Source organism: Ustilago hordei (assembly GCF_900519145.1).
Source record: "Ustilago hordei strain Uho2 genome assembly, contig: UHO2_contig_09, whole genome shotgun sequence".
Classification (NCBI taxonomy): Eukaryota; Fungi; Basidiomycota; class Ustilaginomycetes; order Ustilaginales; family Ustilaginaceae; genus Ustilago; species Ustilago hordei.
The window spans coordinates 263,666-289,091 of record NW_024545280.1 but is presented as its reverse complement, the minus strand read 5'-3'; the positions used below and the strand labels follow the sequence as shown (position 1 = coordinate 289,091).

Sequence of the window (25,426 nt, the reverse complement as noted above, 5' to 3'; positions counted from 1 at the left end):
TTGGCACCCCTGTGTCTCTTGAGCTGTGTCGACTCCTTCAACACTGCTCCTCCTCCTCATGACCTGATGTCAACTCCTTCGACACTGCTCCTCCTCCTCATGACCTGGTGTCGACTCCTTCGACACTGCTCCTCTTCCTCAGGACCTGCTTGCCAGTGTCCTATGACTCTTGTCTCTCGAGCCCCTGAGTGGTAACCATCTGAGCTTGGTCCTCCTCGTGGCTGTGCCTGCTCCTTGAGCTTGGTCCTCCTCGTGACTGTGCCTGCTCCTTGAGCTTGGTCCTCCTTGTGGCTGTGCCTGGTCCTCCTCGCATGTGGCTCGGTTCTCCTTTGCATGTGAGTCCATAGGAGTCCATGGTCTCCATGGAGACTGCACTACGACCATGCTCTCTACTGGTATCGACTAGGTCTTCGATACCTGTGCTCCTTCCATATGAACCCGTGACTCTCCTGCTTCTTGAGCATCCAGGCCCATGACACTTGGTCCTCTTCGTGGCTGTGCCTGGCCCTCCTTTGCATGTGAGTCCATAGGAGTCCATGGTCTCCATGGAGACTGCACTACGACCATGCTCTCTACTGATCTCGACTAGATCTTCGATACCTGTGCTCCTTCCATATGAACCCGTGACCCTCCTGCTTCTTGAGCATCCAGGCCCATGACAATCAACAGGTGTGAAGATAACCGCTTCACCCACCCAACATCATAAGGACAATGCCTTCGCTGAACAGGCCTTCCAGACTGTTCAGAAGATCACACGTAGTCCACTGTATGACTCAGGAATGAATGAGCCCTGGTGGCCCCATGCTGTTGCACAGGCGGCATTCATCCACAACAGACTAGCAGGCAGTACTCATGGCAATGTGACTCCATATGAGCTATTCTATACAAAATGCCTGGAACTACACCACATACGACATTTCAGATGCATGGCATACGTTGTACTCAGAGGGAGCACTCGCTCGACATGGCTCCGAGACCATGCAGTTGTGAGCAAACATCTCCATCCATGTGCCCTCTGGGGGAGATACTTGGGTTTCTCAGATGCACCTTGTGCAATCAAAGGCCATAAGGTTTGGCTACCTGAGCTTGACCATGTTGTTGTTACCAGGGACATCCGTTTCTCGGAACTGGAACCATCAGACACTGTCGCCCCCCCCCCCACACACACCTATCTTCGTCGGCAACTGCGATCTCCTGTGATCTTACACCTGGCTCTCTCCCAATCCCACATTGGATGAGACAGAATCGGACAATGTCGTACCTTCCTCACTGCAGCCATACTCTCATCAATGACACTTGGCAACTCATTCAGAACCCCCGAGCTTCGATCATGAGTGGGATTGCATGATGACGGCCATCGAAGAGGCTGGGGAGATCATCATTGACCTCGATGCTATTGCTGCCAATCTGAGAGTAGACCTGGAGGTGATGATGTCCGAGGGGGGGAAACACTTACTGGACCTCACAAGCACTCTCAATGGCACATCACTGCTCAAAACCCCTCACAGTGATGCTACGGCAGACGTGTATGATGACATCTCCATGCTCGAGACACCTCACACAGAGTCACCCGGTCCTGTCAGCTACACAGCCTTCACCACGGCATGCTCTGACACACTGGCACCCACCATCAGCGTTCACCACTTAGATCGTATGGTATTTGTGACCACCGTGATGACCAGCACTGCCCTCATTGCAAGTGGACAGCAGATATGCAGTGCAGACGGCATCCTGCTGGAACCACTCTCCCTCAACGAAGCTAAGACTCGCGACAACTGGTACAAATGGCAGGAAGCCATGGTCAGCGAGATGGACAGCATGCACAAGATGAATGTCTTTGAGCTAGTCGACATTCCCAAGAGTGGCAAGTTAATCAGCGTTCGATGGGTTTACAAACTCAAGCTCGATGCACAATGATGAGCGACAAGGTACAAAGCACGACTCGTTGCACAAGGATATGCTCAATGCCAGGGTCTGGACTACGATCAGATGTTCAGCCCAGTTGTCCGTCTGCAAACAGTCAGGATACTGCTTGCCATTGCATGATGATATGGTTTACATGCAATACAACTCGATGTAAGCACTGCATTTCTGAATGGAAAGATTGACAAAGACATGCATGTCCAGATACCTCTGACATTTGAAGTAAAGGAGACTGAAGGAAAATGCTATAAGTTAAAGAAAGCCCTTTATGGTCTTAAGCAAGCTGGATGACTGTGGCATGCAGTGCTGGATGAACAACTACAAGCATTTGGTTTCAGACGATGTAGAGCAGAACCATGTGTGTATACACGCAGCTCAAAGGATGCAATGATACTCCTAGCCATATACATAGATGATCTACTCATCATCGGAGCAACTGTTTCACAAGTACAGTCCGTACATCAACAACTCTCGAGCATGTTCAGCATCACCGATCAAGGAAATGTATCTCACATTATCAGGCTGAACGTAAGCTACAATCAAGAAGCTTGCATGCTCTCCATCGATCAGAGCGGATACATCGAGGGTGTCATAGCAAAGTTTGGAATGGACCAGGCTTGGACAGCCTCGACACCAGTGATGGAGAGCATCAACTCCCTCAAACCGCAAGGAGGAAGCATAGCAAGCGCTGAAGAGACTCGTTACTATGCCTCACTTGTAGGATCACTGCTGTGGATAGCTCAGGGCACAAGGCCAGATATTGCATTCGCAGTTGGTAGATGTGCACGGTTTGTAGCGAACCCATCTGGAGAACATCTTGTGGCTGCTAAGCACATGTTAAGATACCTGAAAGGGATGATAGGGATTGGCCTCTCAACAAGAACATCAGGCAGTGGACCATTACTCTCAGGATGGGCAGACAGTGATTGGGCAGGATCATGTGACTGTAGAAGGTCGATGACTGGTTACGTTTTCACAATTGACAGTTTCACATGCAGCTGGGCCTCATGACTACAACAGATGGTGGCAAACAGCTTGGTAGAGGCCAAATACATAGCATTGGCAACAGTGGCCAGAGAGCTCTTATGGGCCATGATGTTCCTGCAAGAACTGGATCAACCAGTGTTGAAGACGACAGGAATACATGTCAGTATCCGAACATTGAATATCTATTCCCATGATGGAGAGCTCACCTTCGATCAAGATGTACTGGTCCTACATAGCGATTCATCAGGTGCTTGGGTTATAGCAAATGACCCTCAACACTTCAAGAGGACAAAGCATATCGACATAGCTCACTTCTTCCTGCGTGACGAGATTGCGAACAAACGACTTGTGATTGCTCCTGTTCAGAGTTGCGAAAACTTGGCCAACATCTTGATGAAGCCACTCGCCACGCCAATGCTCACACACATTCGACGACTACTTGGATTGACCATTTCATTGGAGAATGTTGGATTGAGGGGGGGTGCTGAAAATGACGATCCAATGAGATGGTAAAAGAATGACATGGAGCTGATCTGATCGAAGATCAGATAGGGCCAATCTGGTTGAGCTACTGATTCGATCATAGATTAGGTCAAGTAGATCTCAGGAGAAATCAGGTGCAACACAGTCCCACTTGTTGTCATGATAGACCATGAAGTAGTAGTACCCCCACATCAGGCAAGTGCCACTCACATGTATATATAACTCACAGAGAGCACTAGGCTCTCGCCACATTCCCTAAGTCAATTGAGTATATATGTTTCTGTCTTTTAGCAGCAGTGACATCATACATAGACTCTCCCCGATCGCCAGTATCGGGACCTAAACGACGTTTATATTCAACATGCTCTCCGCTCTGCTCTTAGATCTCCTTTCGACAGTATCGGGCTTTTTCACCTTCCCGATACCCCCCGATTCCCCCCCCTAAACCCCCTTCTCACACAGTCTATCACTCAAACCGTGGCGATGCTATGGTATTACGTCGTCAAATGCTGCTGAATCCAAGCTTTGGCCTCCAGACTACAACTGTAAGCGGCATCCAACCGCTTCATTCCGAACTCCACCCCCTCTTGCCCTTCTGCTGGTTGATGAAGTGAGAGGGAAGCAAGTCCCAAATACGTATGCAACGAATCTGGATGTTCACCAGGAACTTTACTTATCCCTCCTACTCTACTTTGTGCGCTTAGCACGTACGCAGTATCCTTCTGTGCGTCGATGAGTGAGTGGTGGGAGAGGATGGAGAGTGCGGCACCGTTCCAAAATGAGTAGCAGACGTCTGCGGGAAGTTTCGAGGGTCGTCCTTGGAAGCCGCCTCCCAACTCTTCTTGCTCTTCTTGCTCTTCTTGCTCTTCTTCTTCTTCTCCGTTATGTGTTTGAGGATCTGGAGGGGAGGGGGAGACTTGTCGGTGTATTATCCACGATAGAGTTTCGTTCTGACGTGGGAATGGGGAGGTGGAAGAGGGGAGAAGTGAGAGGGCAGCAACGCAACAATACGTCATCCCCGAATGAGACTCGTGCATGCCACTTGCTCCAAATCCTCCATCATACCTTTGACACCCTTCCAGATACTCCCTTGCTTTCGCTATATCAATCGAACTCCACTCTCCTAGCATTGAACAAATTGCTATTGCGCAATAGGTGAATCTTGGATCCCTATCCACCCCTACCCCCATCCCTTTACCCTCCTTTTCTGTCCCTGTAACCTCTTCGGCTGCAAACCCACCTCCTTCTCTATCCTGCAAGGAACCGATATACCGCTGCAATCCCACTCTGTCCAGTCTTTCGAAATCGTCTTTGAGGATGGCCAGAATGAGTAACGCACTGTAAGTCATAGCAACGTTTGCTCCTGCCTCGCTCGTCGATGGCCCACCTCGAAACCCGCCGTGGAGGCTTTGTTGTGCGTAAACCCAATTAAGAAGCTCCTCTCGTTCATCGCGAGGTATGCGGTCCATGCAACTGAGCAGGTCGAGCGAGGCGAGAGTGAAGTAGCCTAAAGTCATACGTTGGTCATCTGCCGAAGTGTAAGGTTGTGGGAGGAGGTGAAGGCATCTTAGCAGAAACGAAACGTGCCTTTTGACTTCTATCTTATCGTTCAAGAGCATCCTTGAGCCAAGTGGAATGAGCTTCAAGTTGTGCTGAGAGCTTGAGGTGAGGGGGTGGCGGAAAGAACAACACTTGCAAAGTGACACTTTTGCAAGCACGAGCCTCGCTGCGGAGCAGAAATTCGGAAGTCGGACGTCGTAGTTCGGAGTTCGGAAGTAGGAAGTCAGAATACGGAATTCGGAATTCGGAATTCACCCTCTCTGCCAACTTTTCGGATGAGACGATTTCAACACCTCGCCAACCCTTCGCTTCTTCGTACAACAATACGATCAACTTCCGATAGCAACAAGGTAGACAGCATGTCGACACCGAGACCCAGTCCAAGATGGTTCGCCCCGTCATCAATACCACCCATCTTGCTGTTGACGGCGGTTACATCGTTTGCGTTTAACCATGCTCTCATCTCTACGCAACGCAAGCAAGATTTGCGTGATCATCGTATACGCGTTGCCCTTCTTACCGATACTATTGGCTACAATTCGAGGTTGTTACACCACCTAAACCCACCCTCTAAGTCCAATTCATCTTGGTTCGGGACCAGAACTCCAAAACAACGAGAAGTGGTGGAGGAAGAATGGGCGAAGGGAGAATGGGCGAAGGAAGAAAGAGCGGTGTTGATGCGACGGTGGAGAGCGTTGGGAACGGACCCTGTGCGGGAGAAGTTGCTTCCTCAGTCAAGACAAGGAGAGTCGGTGGAGGGAGCTGAGAGGGTATTAGAAGGAGGAGTAGGGGAGGGAAAGAGGCTGGGGCCAAAGGAGGTGACATGGAGTGAAATCTTCCTTGGCAGTAAAGAGAAAAGATCAAGTTTGACGGAGCGGTGGAAGAAGGTTACAGCGGGAATCAAAGATTCATTTACCCTTAACACCAACTCTACACCACCAGAAACAAGAACGACGGAAGAGGAGGAAAAGGAACTGGAACAACTGTCAAAGTTATGGTCCAGCGCTACTAAAGAGCAATAGACCCACAACCCCTCACAAACACTCACTTATACCCGCACACCACACAATGCAAATCAGTCAAGCGTCATAGAACCAAGATCCCTTCAAGGTAAAAGTGAGATTCACGATGCACGCAATGCAACAGCTCGTTGAGCGACCCTATTCGCCTCCACGCCCTCTTCGAACTGCAATCTCGTCGCAAACAGTGCTTGACTCCTATCTTGGTTCAAATATACACTGAGCAACACCCTCTTCTCCCCGCCTTGCTTGTTGGCTTCTTTCTTCGGCTCCCAAACCAACCCACAAACCCCCAAATTTGTCACTCCACCATCATTCAACCTCACCTTTCCCACGCCACCGTCCCAATCAGCACCTTGCAATTTCAATCCTCTTAACGCGAACACTCCCTTTTCCAACCCCGCCGCTTTATCATTCAACCTCAGTCTTAATTCCAAATTCTCCAAACTGACTTTGCTTTCCTGTGCAACGCTCTGTCGTGTCGCAGTAAGGTACGCACCGGGGGCGAAGAGAAGTCCGAGTATTACCTCTGCCATATCGTATGTTGAGCCGAGGGAGGAGGATTCGCGGATAATGCGACCGAGTTGGTCCAGACGTGCGCGGAGGTCGAGGATCCATTCGGCCAGAGTCGTGGATTTGGGCACTGCGTAGCGACGCCATGTTGACGGGATCGTGGATTTGGGCAGGTCCATGAGCAGGGTTCGATTGTGGTTCGTTTGGCGGGAAAGGCCGTCACATACCGAGACAACTTCTTGGAGATCCGAACGGACCGTAGAGAGGAGCGAGGATCCGGTACGGTGCTCTCGTGCCCAGAAACGATACAAAGGGTCTTGCACTGAGCCGGAATCAGAAGCAAGAGGCGGAACGGTGGAGGGAAGGAGTGAAAGCCACTGTTGAGCGTTTGTTCGGAGAGATTTCATCCATCCAGGTTGAACCGATGCCGCACCCGCACTCGCACCCGCACCCGCACCCTCTCCCGCTGCTGTGTTCGCAGAAGAATTCTGAGCTACACCATCGATGTTCTCATCATCATCATCATCATCATCATCATCAGCCAGCTGTTTCATCTTAACCAACTTATTCATCAATGCTGTACCCTGCGCTGCTGCAATGACCTTCTCCGCACTCGGTGGCAACGCAAGCCACTGCGGAGGCTGCTGCTCCGGCAAAGCCTGCACCCAACTTATGAACGTTTCCATCTTGGTACCCTCCGGAGCCACCAATGGATCCTTCTCATGCTTCACCAGCTGAAAATCAACATCATACGCCGCAGCACAGAACAACTCGTCCACAAACGAATCCAACAACGTCTGATCCGGCGCATTATCGATCTTACCACCATACACACTCTGCTTCAGCAACGACCTAATTGCATCCCAAGGCAGTTGCTGCGGATCAACATTAGCTCGACCTTTTGCGACCTTTGCCACCCACCCTTCAATGATATCCAGTGCCGCTTCCGCATCTGAATCGTTGAACTCGAACGGTTTAGACCAGCCCAATGGCGTGTACCGCAACCGCTCAGTCAAAGTTGCGTGGAAGAAAGCAAGCAAGAAGTAAAGTCGTGGTGTTTCGGCAGGTCCACGTTGCAACCGACTAGGTGCAATGGATTTGAGACTGTCGAGCATGCTAGCGCGAATCCCCGGTGGTGGTTCGTTCATCAAGATGCGTGATGCGCGCAAGAAGTTGACCGGGATTGAAAGCGAGGTTTCGCAGGTGAGGAAGAGCCGGAAGTTGCGGTTAGGATTGAGGCCGTGCATCTTCTTTTCCAGCTGTGAGAGCCAGCTGGGTGCAAGGTGAACGTTCTTGAGCAAGACCCAATTGCCTGTGCGTGCGGCTGAGGTGATGGCATGATCTGCTAGAGCAAAACCTTCTTGAGATCCCATGGCGACAGGCGTACATCTTGCGCTGACGAGCTTGACTAGGTGGTCAACACGGTAACTCGCGTCGTAGCCTGGGACGGAGCAGAGCGCGATAGATGTGCTTGCGTCCACCTCTTCGTGAACGATCTTCCCCAAGTCATATCCGGGATCACCGAGAACATCCTGACCGAAGATGCGCGAGGTGAAAGCAGCCATAGCTTGGACGATGCGGTCAGGACGCAGACACTTGACGATAAGCATCTTGCGGACCTGATCCGCCAAGTCGTCGCTAGCGTCTCCCTCTTGTGACCAGAAGTTAGGTACAGCTGTTTCTGGACTGTTGGAGGTGAGGAAGGCGAGCCACTTTTCCGTGTGGGCTTCCATGTGCTCTTCAATGGTGCGGAAGAAGTTGAGACGTTTGAAGACCTGAACTCGGGCCAGCTGCTCTTCATCAAGCATAGCTTCGACCACGCCGTCGCCTCGACGCTGTGCGCTGCCATTTGTCTGTGCAATATCATTGCTCCCACTAGCAGCAGCCGCAACATTGCCGCCCTCTAGCAAGAACTCGTACTCCTCGCTGTCGAGTGTATCTGCGTGACCCTCTTCACGCGCCTTGATCTGAGCCAGTAGCATAGCAAGCATGACGTGGTCGTGGTGGGCAAGCGCCTTACTCGTCCTCTGGAAGACGACAAGGAAGAGATCACGCATCAGAATATCAAGTCGCTGCTTGGGATCTGTGACACCATTCAAGTGCGGGTTGCGACGCAAGACAAAGTCGAAGATGTCAAGGAAGAAGCGCAACGAGAACTGGTAGAAGTGCGAAATAAGATGAAGCTGATCAAGCACAAAGAAGACCGAACTGCATGCTTTTGCGAGCGGAACGTATTCGGCAGTGACCTGGTCAACCTCTTGCATGATGGCATCGGTCTCCTCGACCTTGGAAGTGACTTCAGCTGCCTCCTTCTTAAGCGTCTCGAGTGTGTCAATGACCTTGTCGTCGTCGAGGATGTTGCCTTCGGACTGGTTGAGAGCTGTGAGAAGCGAGCGTTCGAGATGCCTGAGTCGCAGACGGAACTCTCCCTGCAGCTTCATAAGATCGGTTCGCTTCCGGTCGGTGTCAGGGCGTTCCACCTTGAGAACCTGATCAAGCGACTGACTTTGCAGACTGCTCCGTGTCATGGTAAAGTTGACAAAGGTGACTCGACTGCAAATGTCGGGCGAGAACTCGACCGAAGGATCACGTGTTGTGAGGAACATGTTGAAGGAGGGCGAAAAGTCGATATCTTGACTGCCGAGACGGATGAGAACACGACCACCAGTCCTTCGAAGCTCTTTGTTGAGGACAGGGTTGAGAATGGGATCCAAGTACTCGACATCCTGGATGAGTAGCGGATTGCCGAAACGAAGCGAACTCTCAAGAGCTTTGAGGAAAGCCTCGTCGAGGAAGCTGGTCACGGTGAGCTTTTGCACTTTGTATTCGTTGAGCAAGAACTCGACAGCCTGTCCAGAAGGGTCGATGATGAGCGGATATCGGTTCCAGCGCTTGAGCATGATGGCATTTTCTGTGCATAGGGTATCGGCGGGAAGTGACTTTGCTTGCCATTCGAGACGCTCGTCTGCTGTGGAGAGATAATCGGCGAAGGAGAGCTCTGGCTTGAACTTGATCTCGGCCTGTCGAAGGTAATCTGACCAATACTGCCACATAGATTCGCGATACTGCTGATCAAAGTAGCCAGCGTAGGCAAGCATAGCAGCCGAGAGCAAAGCATCACCGATAATGGTGCTCATTTGATCGTCGAATGTTCGACTGCCTGTTTGCCAACGGTGCTTTTCGGAAGAAAGACTATCGAGCAGCTGCATGGAACGTGAGACACGGTTCTGAACACGCTCCATCTCGGCCTTGATGGCTTGTGTCTCGCTGATGAGAGCAGCATACTCGTCTTTGTATGTGGCGATACTGTTCTCGAGCTCTGCAATCATGTCGACGATTTGACTTGCTTGGAGTTTGGTGTCTTCTGCCTGCTGTTCAAGCGACTGCACCTCATCACGAAGGGGGCCGACTTTGTCGAGGATCTCGGAGAAGCGAACTTGAGCAATGACCCATTTGGCAAGTGGACCACAAGCCTTACTTGCACGGTTGATAGTCTCGAAGTTGTAATCTGGTTTCGACAGGTAGTCGCGGATCATCTTGTCGCGGATCTGACGAGTCATCTGACGATCGGTGTCAAAATTGACGATGGAAGCGATGAAGTCATCTCTGCGAATGATAGCCTGGACCGTCTTCCAGCTTTCGATCTTATGACCGAGGATGATGCAGACCGACTCCATGGCGTTTTTGACGGGAAGAGGTGGGTTACCCATGGATCGGACTTCTGTAAGGTGTTGCTTCTTGATGTTGCTGACGCTTGCTTGCGCATCTTGAACGGCGGGTTCCGCATCTGCCAAGTCGGCCATGACGACCTGTCTACGCTGTCCAATCTCTTGCTCCTGATTTGCTAGAGCTGCTTGGATCTCGATGGAAGCTGCGCGCTTCTGCTCTGCCTCTTGCTGGTCTTTGACCATACTCTGCAGCTTCTGGTTGGCCTGGGCATCCTTGGCTTCGAGTTGGGTTCGTTTGACTGCAAGGCTCTTTTGAAGCTCTTCGACCTGGTCGACTGTGGACCGAAGCTTGTCGAGACCGACGAGAAGGAAGCGCTGCTGATCTTCCAATTCGTCTCGTTTTTGGTTCGAGACTTGGACATAGTATTCGATAAAGCCGAGGAAGTGGCGTGGTGATTGATGGAACCTTCGACCTTGGCGTCGTCGCAATCGCTCGGCAAAGGTATATACGGAGAAATGGATAAAGACGAGTGCTTCGACGACGGACTGACGATTCGCCCCTAGATCGAGTGTATTGGTGAGTTCGGCAGCAACAGTACGACAGGCATCGGGCGACCAGTCACCTGGCGCCTTTTTCGCGCCATCGACGTGGACTGCGTCCATGTTTGGACGTTTGCGTTGCTAGCCGCAGTTGCGATACGGCGAGGGACAAGGTGACGAGGATGTGGTGGTGATGGTAAGCAAAGTGAGACGTGCTGAGCTGTGTCAACGTGTGAGTGTCAAAAGAAGCGTTGGTCTGTGCGTTTTCGAGTGAAAACGTGTGTGCGTGCCTGTTGGAAATAATCTCATTCAAGAATGTTAGGCTATCCATGCTCACAGAAATTCCAAAAAAAAAAAAAAAAGCTTGGCTCTGTTCTCGTGAATACAACAGCATCGCTAGTCATGAATACGCCATCACGTGCAAGATGAATTCGAATCAGCCTTGACATTCACAACACTGAAAGAATTCTTCTTGGCGGCAAATGCTGAAGAAAAGTTAGCACCATACTGAAGCTGAAACAGCTATCCTTCTTTCTCTGTTCTCCTCGTCATTCTCAGCCCTATCAACTCCTTCACGGAACAGCATTCTCACACTCCACACGTCATCCTGCCCTCGAGGAGCGTCGCACGCATCTCGGTCGTACTAGCCACACATCTGCACACTACTGGACTGTAGCAAGTGCTCCTCTCCCTAACCTTCTACAGCTGTTCCTACGACCTAGATCGGCATTCGCCTGTTCGTCATGTCCGAACCATCTGCAGTCCCTGTCACAGCCAGCGAGGCTACCACTCAATGGGCCTACCGAGCTCAAAAATCCATCGGTCTCAACACCGGCTCCCCCTCCTACACTTCCGTCAACGGCTTCGACCAGGTCCAAGGCAGCACTCGTGTCTTTCAATACAGTCCCGATGGATCCACTTTCGCCGCTGCCATGGACGATTTCACTCGTCTCGTCGACACTCGTTCCGCCTCCACTTCTTCCGTCAAACGTGATCTCCCCTGTCCCAGAGTCGTCGATCTGCAGTTCTCTCCCAAAGGTGGTTTCCTCTCCACATGGCAACGTCCTTCCAAGCTCGAAGATGGTTCCGCAGCACGCAACCTCAAGATCTGGGACACTGAAACTGGCGAGACTGTCGCTTCCTTCGAGCGCAAGTCGCAAGAAGGTTGCTTTTTCCAGTTCACTGCTAACGAGCAGTACTGCGTACGACAAGTATCGACCGAGTTACAGATCTATGAATCTCGTCATATCGCCGACAAGGGTGTTATTGGCAGATTGCGTCTCGAGGGAATCACCAGCTTCGAAGTCGGACCTGGCGATAAGCCCAGCATTGCAGTGTTCTGTGGTGAGAAAAAGGGCGCACCTGCTTCAGTCCGCGCGTACTCGCTCGCCTCACTTGTTCCATCCCCCGAAACTCCACCTGCGCCTTTCTCGCAAAAGACCTTCTTCAAAGCAGACAAGATTCAAATCAAATGGAACAAAGCAGGCTCTGCACTCCTCTTCATGACTTCCACCGATCACGACAAGACTGGCAAATCCTACTACGGCGAAACCAACCTCTACCTCATGTCCGTCCGCGGCGACTTCGACTGTCGTGTAGCCCTGGACAAAGAAGGTCCCATTCACGATTTCGAATGGAACCCCAACTCGAAAGAATTCATCGTGCTGTACGGATACATGCCTGCCAAAGCCACTCTTTTCAGTCACCGAGTCAACGTGATTGCTGAATTGGGAACACAGCCGAGGAACTTTGTCGCATTCAACCCGCAAGGTAGACTGTTCTGCATTGCTGGATTTGGTAATCTTTCCGGTACAGTGGATGTTTGGGATCGGGAGAATATTGCAAAAGGCAAAGTGTATTCGATGGATGCCAGTAACAGTAGTGTCTGTCAGTGGTCGCCGGATGGTCACTTTCTGTTGACGGCTACGCTTAGCCCGAGGTTGAGGGTGGAGAATGGAGTCAAGATTTGGCATTGTACGGGAGAGTTGGTGCATGTGGATATGATCGATGAGCTGTATCAGGCTGGTTGGAGACCTGGGTCGAATGCTGGGGTGACTGCTTTCCCTGATCAGATTCCGGCTGCGCCAAAGCCGTCGGATGCTGCTGCTTCTTACCTTGCGACGAAGGCGGCGACCAAGCGCCCCACTGGAACTTACCGTCCACCTGGAGCAAGGGGACAGAATACGCCTGATATGTACAAACGTATTGATGAAGGTGGTTCGGGTGTTACTACTCCTACTGGTGGTGCTTCGGCGAATGGGACTTATCAAGCTCCAGGTTCGGGTAACAGGAAGAGGACTGTACCCGGTGCTCCGGGTGCTGCTCCCAAAAACAACGGCGCCAATAACACTAATGCGAAGGAGGGCAAGAAGAAAGGTGGAAAGCAACAACAGAACGGTAAACCGACAGCTGCTGCTCCTGCTGCCGTCGCAGAAGCTGCTGCGGCTCTATCTGTATCTTCAGGCGCTGCTGAGGTAGGAGGTGACTCAGGCGCAGCCAACCTGGAGAAGAAGGTCAGGAACTTGAACAAAAAGCTGAAAGCGATCGAAGAGCTCAAGATGCGTCAGGCGGGAGGTGAAAAGTTGGAAGCGATGCAACTGGCAAAGATCGCTGCTGAGGATGAGGTCAGGAAGGAACTTGCTACCCTTGAGTAGACTTGCTTTGCATTCGGTTAGACGCTCCATTGAGACTGGAAGCAGTGCAATCCTACAGCCATCACTTGTAGGGATTTGAGAAATGTTTGACTTTCAGATGAGAAAGAGGATGTGGGGTTTTAAGGGCTGGTGGCCTTTATTCCCCATCGAGAGGATAAGTGGGCTTAGTATCATCAACCTGAATTCCACCTCTCCTCTTCAGTGCGTTATCAGGATAAGCATTCTCCCAACCGCCTTGTTGCGTCGGGACGGCCAACCATAACCTGTATAGATGTCTCCTCGGCGCTGGCGGTGCAGGATCCTTGTACTCCGTCCTAGCATGCAACACGTGTACATCACTAACGAACTGGATATCTCCCACATCTAGCACCATGTGCAAGCTCAGCTGCTTTGCTGTCTCTTCCAACACTTGCATTGCTTCTTTCTGCTTTTCCGAGAGCGGGGGGATGTGTCCAGCATCAACGTGGCGCTGGATCGACTTGAGGTAGTAAGGGTCGTAGGTCAGGATGAGACGGTTTTCAGGCTGACCCTTGACGAGGTGAAAGATAGGTCGGGTAAGCCATTCTTTCTGAGGCTCGTCAGGGGAGTAAGGGTTGGAGGAAGAAACTTCTCCTTTGCGATCGAAATGCCAGATGTTGGATGCGAGAAGTTCGGCAAGATCTGGTCGGTGGGCTTGCAAATGGTTCCAAACAGCATGAGAGGAGACAATATCGCTCTCTCCGCCTTCAATCGCTTTGTGAAGACAGAGAAGGCCAACGATACCACCGGATGAATCAGTGTGGAAGAACTGGCGTGCGTTGGTGCGGTAGATTCTAACCTTGTCGATCTTGGTTGGGTCCTCGCCCAAGTCCTTGACGTGGCCCAAGATGTGGCCGTATCGGTTCTGCGATACTACATTACCCAAGTAGGAACCCAGACCGAGGTATGCAATCGCGGATAGGCGGTTACCCCATCGCTTGGTGGGCAGGCCTTTGAAGAGGTAGAATCCATGGCCCTTGACCAAGCGTTCTCGAAGTTGGGTAAGAGTAGCAACAAGGTCAGAAGGGAGTGGGAAAGTGGAACGTTCAACCTCGCCCAGTTCACGACCGGATTCGAGCCAGAGTTGAGAGGCAGATTCGAGTTGAGCAATTTCGGTTTCGGTGAAAGTGTGCACCCATTTGGAACGGTTCGCTTCACCTGAGTACGAGGCTGCATCCCAGACGGTAGGGCCGGCGATTTGTTTGGGCAGTTCTGAGTAAGTGGTGAGGAGAGAGGGGATGGCATCGTGCTGACCGGAAGTGAGCTCTGGGATGGAGGATTTGAGAGAGCGCTGAGCTTCGATTTGCGAGACGGAGAAACCGCCAGATCCACCACCGCCTTGGCCGGAGCCTGTGTTCGAGGCAAAGTGGTCCGTGTTTGGTTGGAGAGTGGACAACATCTTGCGAGTGTCAGCCAGTGTGGGGTATGGTTGGTGGAGGAAGGAGGAGAACAAGTGGACAGCAAGCCTTATAACGGCGGTGAGCTGCCAAGAAGAACAATCGGAGCGACAGAATATAGCACGCAACTTAACCCACTGTCTCTCGCTCACATGGCTCTGCTTCGGACAACTAGGCCAGGCACAAAGCTTCCTTGCTCATCACCTAGATGCTGAGCATCGGAATGTCATCATCAGAGCAGAAAAGTCGGTCAGAAAGACAGCTGCACCGCAAGCCGGCTATCTCTCTTCACCTCGGTGCAGTCACGAGGCAAGCCAACCATATTTCACAACGGCGTCGGATGGCGTGCCAGGATGACACAGACTGTGCAAGCGCTGCAGGTTGGGCTGTGCGCCATAAGCGGTGGTGAATGTCTGAATAAGGTCTCCTTGAGCCGAGGTCAAAGATGGCGTGCTCAGATGTCAAGATGGAGAAAGGAAAGCGCACTCTTGGACGTTTTCCCCGCACGCAAGAGCGACGGCCGCGGTGGAGAAGATCACGTGCTTTTGTAGAATGCCGCCGCTTGCAACTATTACTAAGCTTGACAGTACTGCTAATGGTTGGTCTTGTCTTTGTCGATAATCGCGATCTAACATGATAAATAAGTAAAACAACTCTGGCAGCTGTGACCATGTCTTTTCATGACAAGAAGCAACTCAAAGACGAAGCCAGCGCGAACACAAACTCAAGCAAAGAGGAGAAGAATCCGATACATATTTGCCTTGCACGACAAGGAACACATCCGAAGATGGTCCCTACATCATGAGAAGCGCCGAGAGAGAGAAAGAGAGAGAGATCTATGCTACATATAGAAAACGAGAAACGAAACGATTTCAAAAGAGGTTGGAGAGGAGGGAGGGATCTGGGGCAAAAACATTACAGGCTTACTCAAGAACCAGCCTTGAAAGTGACTGTTGTCTTCCCGACCAGACACACCATCCCTATCCTTCCTTTTGCTTACTTAGTGCGTTGAGTCTGATAAACTTTCACGCTGTTGATCAACCAGTAAGCCTGGCTAAAGTCAACATCCTTACTCTGCACATAAGCCTGGCAACTGCTGTAGCCTGTCATCGCCGCACAACTCTGCTTCTGTCCGTTCCATGCGTTGTTCCAAAGCTGCTTATCACCCGCCCACTCACCGCAGATCGTGTTACTGAACACGCTAACGTGGTTGAAGAAGAACTTTGTCGGATCGCAGTCCTGCGCAGGCCAGCTTCCCTGTGGTGGACCCCAACCAGACGGATCCGGCTTACCAGCAGCAATATCAGTCGGAGCAGTAGTTCGCGGGAAGAACCAAGACTTGATACCCAAATCCTTGTCCCATACCATAGCATGAATACCACCACCGTTCGAGTTGTATCCAGCACCGAAATCAGTGCGCAGGGAAGACTGAACACCGCAACCTTTATTTCCAGTTTCGGAAGAGGCGCAGTTGGTTGCCAGGGTGACGTTGGAGAGTTGGTAAGTACCCCTTTGCGCATTTGTGGTTGAGTTGACTCGGCAACCGGGGACGGTGTGGACTGAGTAGGTGTTTTGGTTGGTGTAGCCGATTCCTTCGACAATGTCGATCTCGCCTCCGTTGGGCCAACCACCAGCAGGGTTGGTAGGGACAGTCCACCAGGATGGCCAGATACCGCAACCAACGGGCATGTGGGAAGCATCGAGGATGAAGACGCCGGTGGTGAAGCTGTCGAACGAGGAGATCCGGATGGATTTCATGTAGGGGATAGGAGCGGCCGAGGTGGTGGTGGAGGCCGAGGTCGAGGTCGAGGTGGAAGAGGTGGTAGAGGAGACGGTGCCCGTGGGGGAAGAGGTGGTGGTTGATGCTTGCACGCTTACAAAGGAGGCAGTGGAGGTGGATGAGGCAGAGGAAGAGGAGGAGATCCGACGCCGCTGCATAGGAGCCACTGCAGTCGAGACAGCGGGGTAGACACGAGAAGTAGCATAGCCCATGTAAACCTGACCACCGTTAGTCGTCTTGATCAGACCCAAAGAAGAAGCTTCATCCTTGCCAACAAAGTCAACAAGACCCTTGGTGGGGTCCTTGAAAGTGAAAAAGTACATGTTGTCGTAGAAGTTAGCTCCCTTGTAGTCCGCCATCAGGCTGTAGACCTTGGGTGTGGGAGCCGCAGTGACGGTGCTCGAGCTGCTTGACAAAGTAGTGGTCGAAGAAGAAGTAGTAGACGACCAAGTGGTAGCAGTGGAGGAAGATCGTGTAGTGGGAGCAACTACGACAGACCTAGTCGAGGACGAAGAAGTGGTGATGGCACGGTTGGTGCTCGACGAGGAAGAGGTCCAAGTCGAAGTGCTCCTGGTCGAGGTCCTCGAACTTTTCGTCCAAGGCTTAGGAGAGGTCGAAGTAGTGCTGCTCGAGCTTCTCCTCGTTGAAGTCGTTCTGGTAGTAGCTGGCTTGGGCGTGGTCGACGTGGTCCTAATCGAAGTGCTGCTAGTAGTCACCGGCTTAGGCGTAGTCGAGGTAGTCTTGACAGAAGTAGTAGCAGACTTGATAGGAGTCGAAGTGGTCCTCTTCGAAGTAGTACTAGCCCGCTTGGGAGTAGTGCTAGTAGTTCTCCTCGAGCTTGTGCTTGTAGTCCTCCTCGGGCTTGTGCTAGCCGGCTTGGGAGTAGTGCTTGTAGTCCTCCTCGGGCTTGTGCTAGTAGTCCTCTTCGAAGTAGTGGTAGCCCTTCTGGTGCTGGTAGTTGACCTCCTCTTGCTTGTGGTGGTGGGCTTCCTTGTACTCGTGGACCTTCTCTTGGTCGAGGTTGTCTTTCTCTTAGTCGAAGTAGTCCTTCTCTTGGTGGTAGTAGCACGCTTGACGTATTGAGTGCACCTTCGATAGACAGTCTCGTAGATAGTCTTGGTTTTCCACAAGGTGACGGTGCGAGTCCGGGTTCTGTACTTGACTCGAGGATCGCGCTTGTCGTGTTGACCAGGGTGAGCGGTTTGGGCCGCAAGCTCGCGGCGTTGACGACGAGTGTGCTGAGCAGGGCAAGGTGTGGGACCAGCACGCTTGTGGAGAGGGTTGGTACCTTCTTCCTCTTCACCCTCTTCAGGAAGGAAAATGGTGATGATCTCGAGCTCGTCGTATTCGTCATCTTCATTGTCGTCTAGGGTCGAGGAAGGAGGAGGCTCGCGCTTAGCAGGCATGTCAGCGTGTTCGAAGACAGCCGGAACAGCAGTGTGAGCTTTGCGTGGAATGATCATACCGTCGTTGTTGCCAGCGCCAGCTTCGAGACCAACTGGACGACCGCGTCCAAAGAAACCCATGGCAGGCGCAGGGGCGTTTTGCAAGGCGAGCAAAAGAAGTGCTGCCTGCACCATTAAGGTCAGTTTGACCGTAATATTGACCATCTTGAACTGTTCTTTCGAATGTGTTGGTCTCTGTGTAAGTGAAGTATCAAATAGCTAGCTGGGGTGGTGGGTGGAATAAACGAATGTGGTTGATCGGTTGATTTCGATCTGTGGTAAATGGATAAGAGAAGGGAAGGGGGGAGCTTGGAAGGGAGGGGTCAGAGATGGGGGGAGGATGGTGGATGGAGGGAAAGATCAAGCCCCTTCCAAGAGCCGGACTCTGAAGGCCTTTCTATCTTATACTCTGATCGATCCTTCACCAGCTATCGCTCACGGAACGGGATAAAGCCTTCCAGGGGTGGATGAACTCGAGCAAGTTTCTTGCTCATGCAACGCTGGCATAGCGACAGGGTATCATCGGTCAGAACGCCAAGTCGGGACAGAGAAGCAAAAGGAACTCATGCGTCCTGTCTCTCTTGCCACTTTACGAAAGAGGATGTGGATGTGCCGGTAAGCCTTGATTCCTGCCGAAGCGGAAGCCACCAGACTGACCGACTCACCATACTGCAAAAAAGGGACAAGGGACAGCGCTAAAGTGTCGGAGTCAGCTAGTACAGTCTGACTACAGGGTCTAGCCTAGAGTACTGCTATAGTAGCTGCTGAGCCCGGAGAGGCTGGCAGCAGAAGCCCGAGCAATTGCCACACCTCATGCGTCAAATATGGACAATTGGAGCAGGGACATAATTAAACGCACTGTGGCTTTCAAGTATTGGGGCCTGGCGACCGAGGTCGTATCATAGACGGGTACTTCTTGCCATCATTGTGCCAGCCCAAAGAAGCAGAGAGAGGCAGAGAAGGGATCTACGACAGTGTACCAGTGTGGTAGCGATGCACACCACGTGAAATGATCGTCTGTCGACCATGAAATGACACCGAGCTGCTTCTCTTCCTGGCTATCCAGATGGCGTTTGGAGGAGATGGAAGCATGTTGGCCGAAGTGGGACTAACCCTTTGCGGCAAATTTTCACTGCCTTGATACTGCCATTTTGAGCTCCGCCCATCTTAGCTTTCCTCGCATGGCCATTGCTTTGCCTCGGCTTCAACTTCTTCCTTCCTTTTCCGGCCTTTCACTGCTTGCTTGAAGCAAAGACACCTGGTTTTACGACTTTTGATGTTATTTAGCGAGCTGATAGTCTTGCCATGGATGCGAGCTAGAAAGTGAACAGAAGTGAGAAGGATAAAAGGATAGAAAGAGGAGGAGGTGTCAAAGAGAAGGCGTGGTGATAAGCCTCGGTGTTTCGGAGAAGTCGCATTTTTTGACAGCTGCACTTTCACCAAAATCTAATAACCACGCGCCTCTGAATACAAAATCGACCTGTCGTGAATACAAACCGTCCCCAGTAATTTGAATTCGACGTCCGGACGCAGTGCATCTTTGCCTCGGAGATCTTCTCCTCACTATTGCCAGCCCTAAGCATCCATGACACTATCACCTCTGATGCTCAGAGCAGACGTGCTTTTCCAAGGCCAAAGCCCATATCGGGCCGATCTGATGTTCTAGTCATCAAATCAGACAAAGACTTATGTTAGCATAGTGACATTGCCACAGGAACAATAGGAGCAAGGACAAAGGTCCCATACAACGCAGAGTGCACTAACGAACCTCGTGGGCAGTCTGTTCATCGTGCGGCGTTCTAGAAGGCCTCCTGGCGACATTGACCACCGCCACATCCTGCTGTCCTGCTTGCTTCTCTATTTCCGCTGTAAGCGTGTTCACCACTGCAGCCTTCGTCATCTCTTCTCCCTCCCTCTCCGCCTCTGCCTGAGTCTGTGCGGTTGCTTCGTCATCCAACAAAATCTGTTGACCTTCTCCTCTCAAATCCACCTGACCTCCGCTATCCTTCATGAAATTTTCTTTCAACCAAATGCATCTTTCATCACCCTTCTTTTCCATCTCTACCAAATTCGGCTTATGGCTGTGGTTCGGGAAGAATACCAACATGGACCTCAATCCGCCCAGAATACACACTAGACTGTACATGAGCTTGTAGATCCCGAATGTGAGCATATCCAGCATGTGTGGATGAAGATCGGGCCTATTTCTCGTCTTGATGAATCTATACGGAAGAAGAGGTACGATGGGGAGGAAGAAGATAAACGCAAACGAGCGTAACCAGAATTGACCGCTACCGCCGAGTAGAACAAACATCGGCAAACGGATCCAGTCGATGAAGTTAGTGGTTGAGTTGTAGAACTGTGTGAACTTTTGCCATCCTATTGCGACCGGGGTGCGTGCACCATTGAGGGAGAAGAGGAAACGTTTGGAGAATTGCCAGTAGAGGGTGTGGCGGGCCATCTCCCAAGAGCGGACTCGTTGGTGGTAGTAATTCGCCGTACCATTCGTGGGGGGACCCAGGAAAGTTTCAGGAGCGACGGTTTCGAATGAGATACTTCCATCGATACCCATTCTCTGTCCCAGTGCTTGGAGTTCGAGACCCATCTTTACATCATCTGCGAAATAGATCAGATCGTGTCTGCGTAAAATCGCGATCATCGTCTCCCGCTTCCAGAACGAAGCGGCACCGTGGGGGAAGAGTACACTGCACATCTTCGACTCTGCCATCTTCGCCAATGCTGACATCTTATACTCGATATCCTGCCATCCCACGAACAAAGGACGGTCACCTCTGTGATCTACGGCGGTGATGGGGTAGCAAACAGCCGTGACGGTTTCCGAGATAATATGCATCGGAGCAGCGAAGTTCGCAGGGACGATAACGTCGTCGTCGATGGTAAGGACGTAGTCGAGGTTGAGAACTGCAGCTGCTTTTGCACCGACGAATTGGGCGATGTTTTTGTTTCCGACCGGAAGCCAGATGTAGTTGACACGGGAGAACATGGGTTGGGATCGGATAGAGGATTCCATGTCTCTGGGTGGGAGAGGAGAGTTGCCGTTATCGACGATGAAGATTTGCCAGGGTTCGAAATGGACGAGAGCTGCGAAGAGAACTGCTTTGAGTACTTCGACGTCGGCGTTGTGACAGGGGATGATGAGGGCGGTGCTGCAGGTGAGGGAGGGGTGGGTGAAGGTGTCCATGTCGATGCCGATGTCGGCGGCGTCGGGCTGGGAAGACTCGAGGGGAGCGGCGGATTGGATTGCTTTCTTTTCGTCTTCGATCTCGTTGCTGGAAGTGCTGTTGGTGGGGAGGAGGTCTTTGCCTTCCTTTTCGTCGATTATAGCATCAGTAGGTTGGGCAGGAGTAGTGGCGCCAAATCGAGCACCAGCAGAAGCAGCGACAATACCAAAATACGATCCTCTTCTCGAATCTCTACTTGCCGTCCTAGCCAACATCATCTGATGCGAAGGATCACTGGGCCGACGGGACATCTGTTTCTCCAGCTCAGGACCAATGTTGTTGAAGTTGATCGGCTCGTGCAGGATGATAGTACTTCTCCTGTTCTTTGGGTCGAACCCGGGTGTTCTGGGCACCGGTGGAGCGTTGTGTGAGTTGGAAGTCGCTTCACTTGGTCTCCTCTCCCCACCAGGCGCGTCTCCAGTGTTAGCTGACGCAATAGTGACACGTGTCGACAGCCTTCGCATTGAAGGTTTTGTCATTGCAGACCACCTTTTCGTCGCCAGACCCTCTCTGTCCACAATCCCGCTTTCCTGGTCTTGTATCTCGCTTCCACCCTCAAATTTGCTTTGGCTGTCGCCATGTTCCTCTTCAAGAATAGTTGAATACATCTGAGCTGCCATATCTTCCGGCGCGACGTAATTCGAGTCGTCATTGCTGATACTATGCCTCGATCCATTCTCCTGAACGGGATAGGAATCGGTGCTGTCACTTCCACGAGGCACGAGCACAGTTCGATCAGGAACAACCCTCGCATCCGGGACCCTAGCTACCAGCATAATAACAATGATCATCATCGGTTCGAACCCATATAGCACACCCATAATCGCCAGATTCTTCCCGTGCACTGCTCGATCGAGTTTGTCCCACCAGTGATAGTGCTTGTCTAGCAGGACTAGCAACGTAATAACACCACCGTAGATGAACCATAGCGCAACTTTGCGGAATGTGATCGGGAAGAGGATCTCTCGGAGATCGCACATCGACATTACGTACTTTGAGTCGATCTGCTGCTTGACCAGTCTGCCTGGAGTGCAGATGTAGTGCAGAGTCTGCTGCTTCCATGTCAATGGCTGGACCTGGAGAGGGTGAACAGAGACAGCAACAGTAACAGGGTCTCCGAGGGGGTTCGGCTCTTCGACTTCCAGAATGCCTTGCGGGAAAGCAGTTGCGGGAGTCTTCGGGAAGAACAGTTCTGGTGTGCGAGGACCAAGAGGCGATGGTGTACCTGGAGGCAGATGACCGACATTAGCGGCGGATTCGTTGACGGGAGCATCGTTAATAGCAGAACCAGAAAGAATAGCTCCAGCTGCAACACTAGCTTGTCTCTCCGCCTCCATCAGTCGAGCTTGCTGGAAGACGGAAGCTGCGTAAGTGGGGCGACGCATAGCAGTGGCTGGTCTCTTTTCCTCCATGATGTCCTGTGCGGTTGTGTGGTTGCCGATGGAAGGTCTGTGGGTAAGGATCCATCGTTTTGCATCGGTGATGTTATGGACTCGTCTGTTCATTTCATCGACGATGTCGTTTTTGGTTTCGTCCTCGTTGTCGGGTTGCATTGAGCTGTCTCTTCTACCGCGCATGAATGTGGGCGCTAAGGACATACGTAGGTCTACGGAAGACTGATGATACGACTTGGCATCGTTTGTAACGTTAGGCATCGAGACACGACGTGACATCTGAGAGCGAGTTGAAAGGGCAGCAGTGGTTGTTGCTCCTGTATCGCGTCTCTCGCGACGAGAAGATCGGTAGGCGGAAACGCTGTTTACTGCGCTACTTCCTCGGCGGAGAACTGGCTTACCACTCACAGAGTTGAGCTTTCTGGTGAGTTGCGAGAGAGCTTGCGACCTAGCAAAAGCAGAAGTGCGAGGAGAATAGTCTTGGTCCTGTCCCTCCTTCTCTTCGCCCTCCTCTTTCTCGTCGGTCTGGCGAGCAGTAGCAGCAAGCGAGTACCCCTGGCCCTGCGGTCCACCCATAGCGTAGAATTGAGACGCACTAGGACGCTGCAACACGCGCAACTCAAGACGAGGAATGACCTCGTTCGCACCACCCCTGACGAAGCTGCGCAACTCGGTGGCGATACTTGCACTTCTGTTGCTGGTCTTTCTTGCTGCAGCAGTGCTGGACTCTGCAATGGAGCCCTGCATCGGTACCTTGGGATCAGAAGGAGCATGGGTAACTGTAGTGAGCAGCACACCTTGGTAGCTTGCACCACCAGCAGACCGGGGCGTCTGTGGCAAACGAGCAGTCACTGGTGTCCTTGGCGTCTGAGGTGTACGTGGAGTGCTGGGCATTTTGTTCGACATTGGCGAACGATCGATTGGCGCACGAGGACTTAAGGGTGTGGAAAGCATACGGTTCGCGTAGAGCATAGACTTGACTCCTCCTTGCGAGCTGCCTCCGTTGTAGGTCGGAGAAGGTTTAGCTGGCGGAGTGTCATCTTTGCTCTTCGATGTTGTGGAAGCACCCAACGCAAATTCTGGGTTGAAGCCGTACCTGGGAGTAGAGAGAAGAGGCTTATCTGAACCACCACCACTGCTTTGCCCACTCGAGCCAGGACTGGTCGTCGCAGCAATGGGGCTGAACTTGGTAGCATCAGCAAGAGGACTGCTCTTGGCAGGAGCCCACCTGATACCAGCACTATCCGGAGTTTGTGGTCCCAAACCGGCACTACCCGTAGGAGAATCCTTCTTGCTTTTACTAGGCAAAATCTCTGCCGCATTGTCCGATCGGTAAGATCTGCTTCGAGTAGCAGCCTTGGTCCGCCTCGCAGGCATCTCAGTCGGCGGTGTTGTTCGAATAGCTGGAGTGCTTGAATCACTTGCAACCCTTAGACTGCTTGAGCTGGCTTTCGGAGGACCGTGGACGCTGATAGTGAGCTTCTTGTCGTTGATCATACCTCTTCTGCGCACTTTTAGCGGCGTAGAGGCGTCAGAAGGATCCGAGGCCCCGGAAGCGTTGGCCGCACGTCGATCCCATGTTGCTGAAGAGGGTGGCTCGTCGTTCCATTCTGAATCCTCACTGGCAATTCCTCTGCCATAGGAAGAGCCAGTGGAGATGTCTTGACCATGGAATGCTGGCTCAGGTGTGTCTTGACGGAGGTGGAGAGGACGAGCAAAGCTGATGGGGGCTGAGGATTCGGGTGCGCTTTGACGGATGCGAGAATGACGTGCGCTTTGAGAGGGTGTTCTTGCTGGCGGTGAGGATGTGTTGTCAGCGGGTGGTGCCTGGGGCTGTTGGGAGGACGCTTCGTCCTTCATGTTTGCACTTGTTCGACTGCGGCGAGCAGCAGAGATAGGGGAGAATGAGTCCTCGCAATGTCTATTGTTCCCCCTATGTTGCCGAAGGAGTGAAACGAGATGTTGGGGAGCGATTTAGAACAAGGATAGGTTGGGAGCGAAAGAGAATGGTTCTCGCGAACTTGTCACATCGGCTTGAGCTTTTAAGGAACCCCCTCCTCTTCTCTGGAACAATGGTCCGGAAGGGCAGCGAAATAGCCCTGCTCTGGCAATTCCCTCCTTCCGACGGACCACCTCGTCACATCCACACATCACGAAGCCTGTAGCATAAAAACGCTGCCACAGCTGGGGAAGGGGTGCAGAGAAGAGGGAGGGGGGCTTGTCTGGCCGGAAGGAGCGAACCAAGAGCGGAGTATAAGTCGGAGCTCAACGAGATGGTGGGAGTCGACTTAAGAAAAGGGTAGAACTCATGGGAAGGGGGGCTTTTGTATGACATGTGTTCTTTCGCTTGTTACAGTATGACAGGACAAAGGAGAAGGATACATTCGAGAAAAGAATCAGCTGAACAAAAGGTTTTAAGCGAGGGTTAAAACCCCGGTCAAGTCGGAGAGTTAATTTGCCCATGGTGATCCTCATTGTGCAGAGAGCAAGCTTGCGGGGATTGGAAGGATAGAGAGGGAGGAGGAGGGAGGGAGGGAGGGGGGAGGAGGGAGGAAAGAGTGAGGTGAAGTTTCAGACGGCCGGATATGGGAAGCCTGTCTTGAGCTGCAGGTACACGATGATCATCAGCGCCTAAGCAGAGTGAGCTCGGCTGGATGCGTCCGTGATGCTGGATTTCAAAGCCCGAATCCATCGTCCTCTCTAACTTACCTCCCTCTCTGTCCTCCCTTCCCGGCTGTTGTGACTTTTGAACAGAGCAAACAAGTGTTTGGAACTAATTGAAGGATGGTTTGAGACGTCTGCG

At 52.0% G+C, this 25,426-nt stretch overlaps 8 protein-coding genes across 8 annotated transcripts; 3 read left to right on the top strand and 5 right to left on the bottom strand.

Moving 5' to 3' along the window:
• Positions 1 to 1,347: 1,347 nt before the first annotated feature.
• On the top strand, positions 1,348 to 1,917 carry UHO2_04469 (uncharacterized protein; the record flags this gene model as incomplete). The annotated part of the gene is made up of 1 exon (XM_041558461.1): positions 1,348 to 1,917. The coding sequence occupies one exon, from the start codon at positions 1,348 to 1,350 to the stop codon at positions 1,915 to 1,917; it is 570 nt and encodes a 189-aa protein (XP_041414395.1).
• Positions 1,918 to 3,887: 1,970 nt separating this feature from the next.
• Positions 3,888 to 5,012, bottom strand: UHO2_04468 (uncharacterized protein; the record flags this gene model as incomplete). Its single annotated transcript, XM_041558460.1, has 1 exon — positions 3,888 to 5,012. One exon carries the CDS (start codon positions 5,010 to 5,012, stop codon positions 3,888 to 3,890), a length of 1,125 nt encoding a protein of 374 aa, XP_041414394.1.
• Positions 5,013 to 5,312: 300 nt separating this feature from the next.
• UHO2_04467 (uncharacterized protein) lies at positions 5,313 to 5,975 on the top strand (the record flags this gene model as incomplete). The annotated part of the gene is made up of 1 exon (XM_041558459.1): positions 5,313 to 5,975. The coding sequence occupies one exon, from the start codon at positions 5,313 to 5,315 to the stop codon at positions 5,973 to 5,975; it is 663 nt and encodes a 220-aa protein (XP_041414393.1).
• A 101-nt stretch (positions 5,976 to 6,076) lies between these two features.
• UHO2_04466 (putative cytoplasmic dynein heavy chain 2) lies at positions 6,077 to 10,816 on the bottom strand (the record flags this gene model as incomplete). The annotated part of the gene is made up of 1 exon (XM_041558458.1): positions 6,077 to 10,816. One exon carries the CDS (start codon positions 10,814 to 10,816, stop codon positions 6,077 to 6,079), a length of 4,740 nt encoding a protein of 1,579 aa, XP_041414392.1.
• Positions 10,817 to 11,436: 620 nt separating this feature from the next.
• UHO2_04465 (uncharacterized protein) lies at positions 11,437 to 13,347 on the top strand (the record flags this gene model as incomplete). Its single annotated transcript, XM_041558457.1, has 1 exon — positions 11,437 to 13,347. The coding sequence occupies one exon, from the start codon at positions 11,437 to 11,439 to the stop codon at positions 13,345 to 13,347; it is 1,911 nt and encodes a 636-aa protein (XP_041414391.1).
• Positions 13,348 to 13,483: 136 nt separating this feature from the next.
• On the bottom strand, positions 13,484 to 14,764 carry UHO2_04464 (uncharacterized protein; the record flags this gene model as incomplete). Its single annotated transcript, XM_041558456.1, has 1 exon — positions 13,484 to 14,764. One exon carries the CDS (start codon positions 14,762 to 14,764, stop codon positions 13,484 to 13,486), a length of 1,281 nt encoding a protein of 426 aa, XP_041414390.1.
• Positions 14,765 to 15,758: 994 nt separating this feature from the next.
• Positions 15,759 to 18,152, bottom strand: UHO2_04463 (uncharacterized protein; the record flags this gene model as incomplete). The annotated part of the gene is made up of 1 exon (XM_041558455.1): positions 15,759 to 18,152. One exon carries the CDS (start codon positions 18,150 to 18,152, stop codon positions 15,759 to 15,761), a length of 2,394 nt encoding a protein of 797 aa, XP_041414389.1.
• A 1,594-nt stretch (positions 18,153 to 19,746) lies between these two features.
• Positions 19,747 to 24,483, bottom strand: UHO2_04462 (uncharacterized protein; the record flags this gene model as incomplete). Its single annotated transcript, XM_041558454.1, has 1 exon — positions 19,747 to 24,483. One exon carries the CDS (start codon positions 24,481 to 24,483, stop codon positions 19,747 to 19,749), a length of 4,737 nt encoding a protein of 1,578 aa, XP_041414388.1.
• Between the last annotated feature and the right edge of the window lie 943 nt (positions 24,484 to 25,426).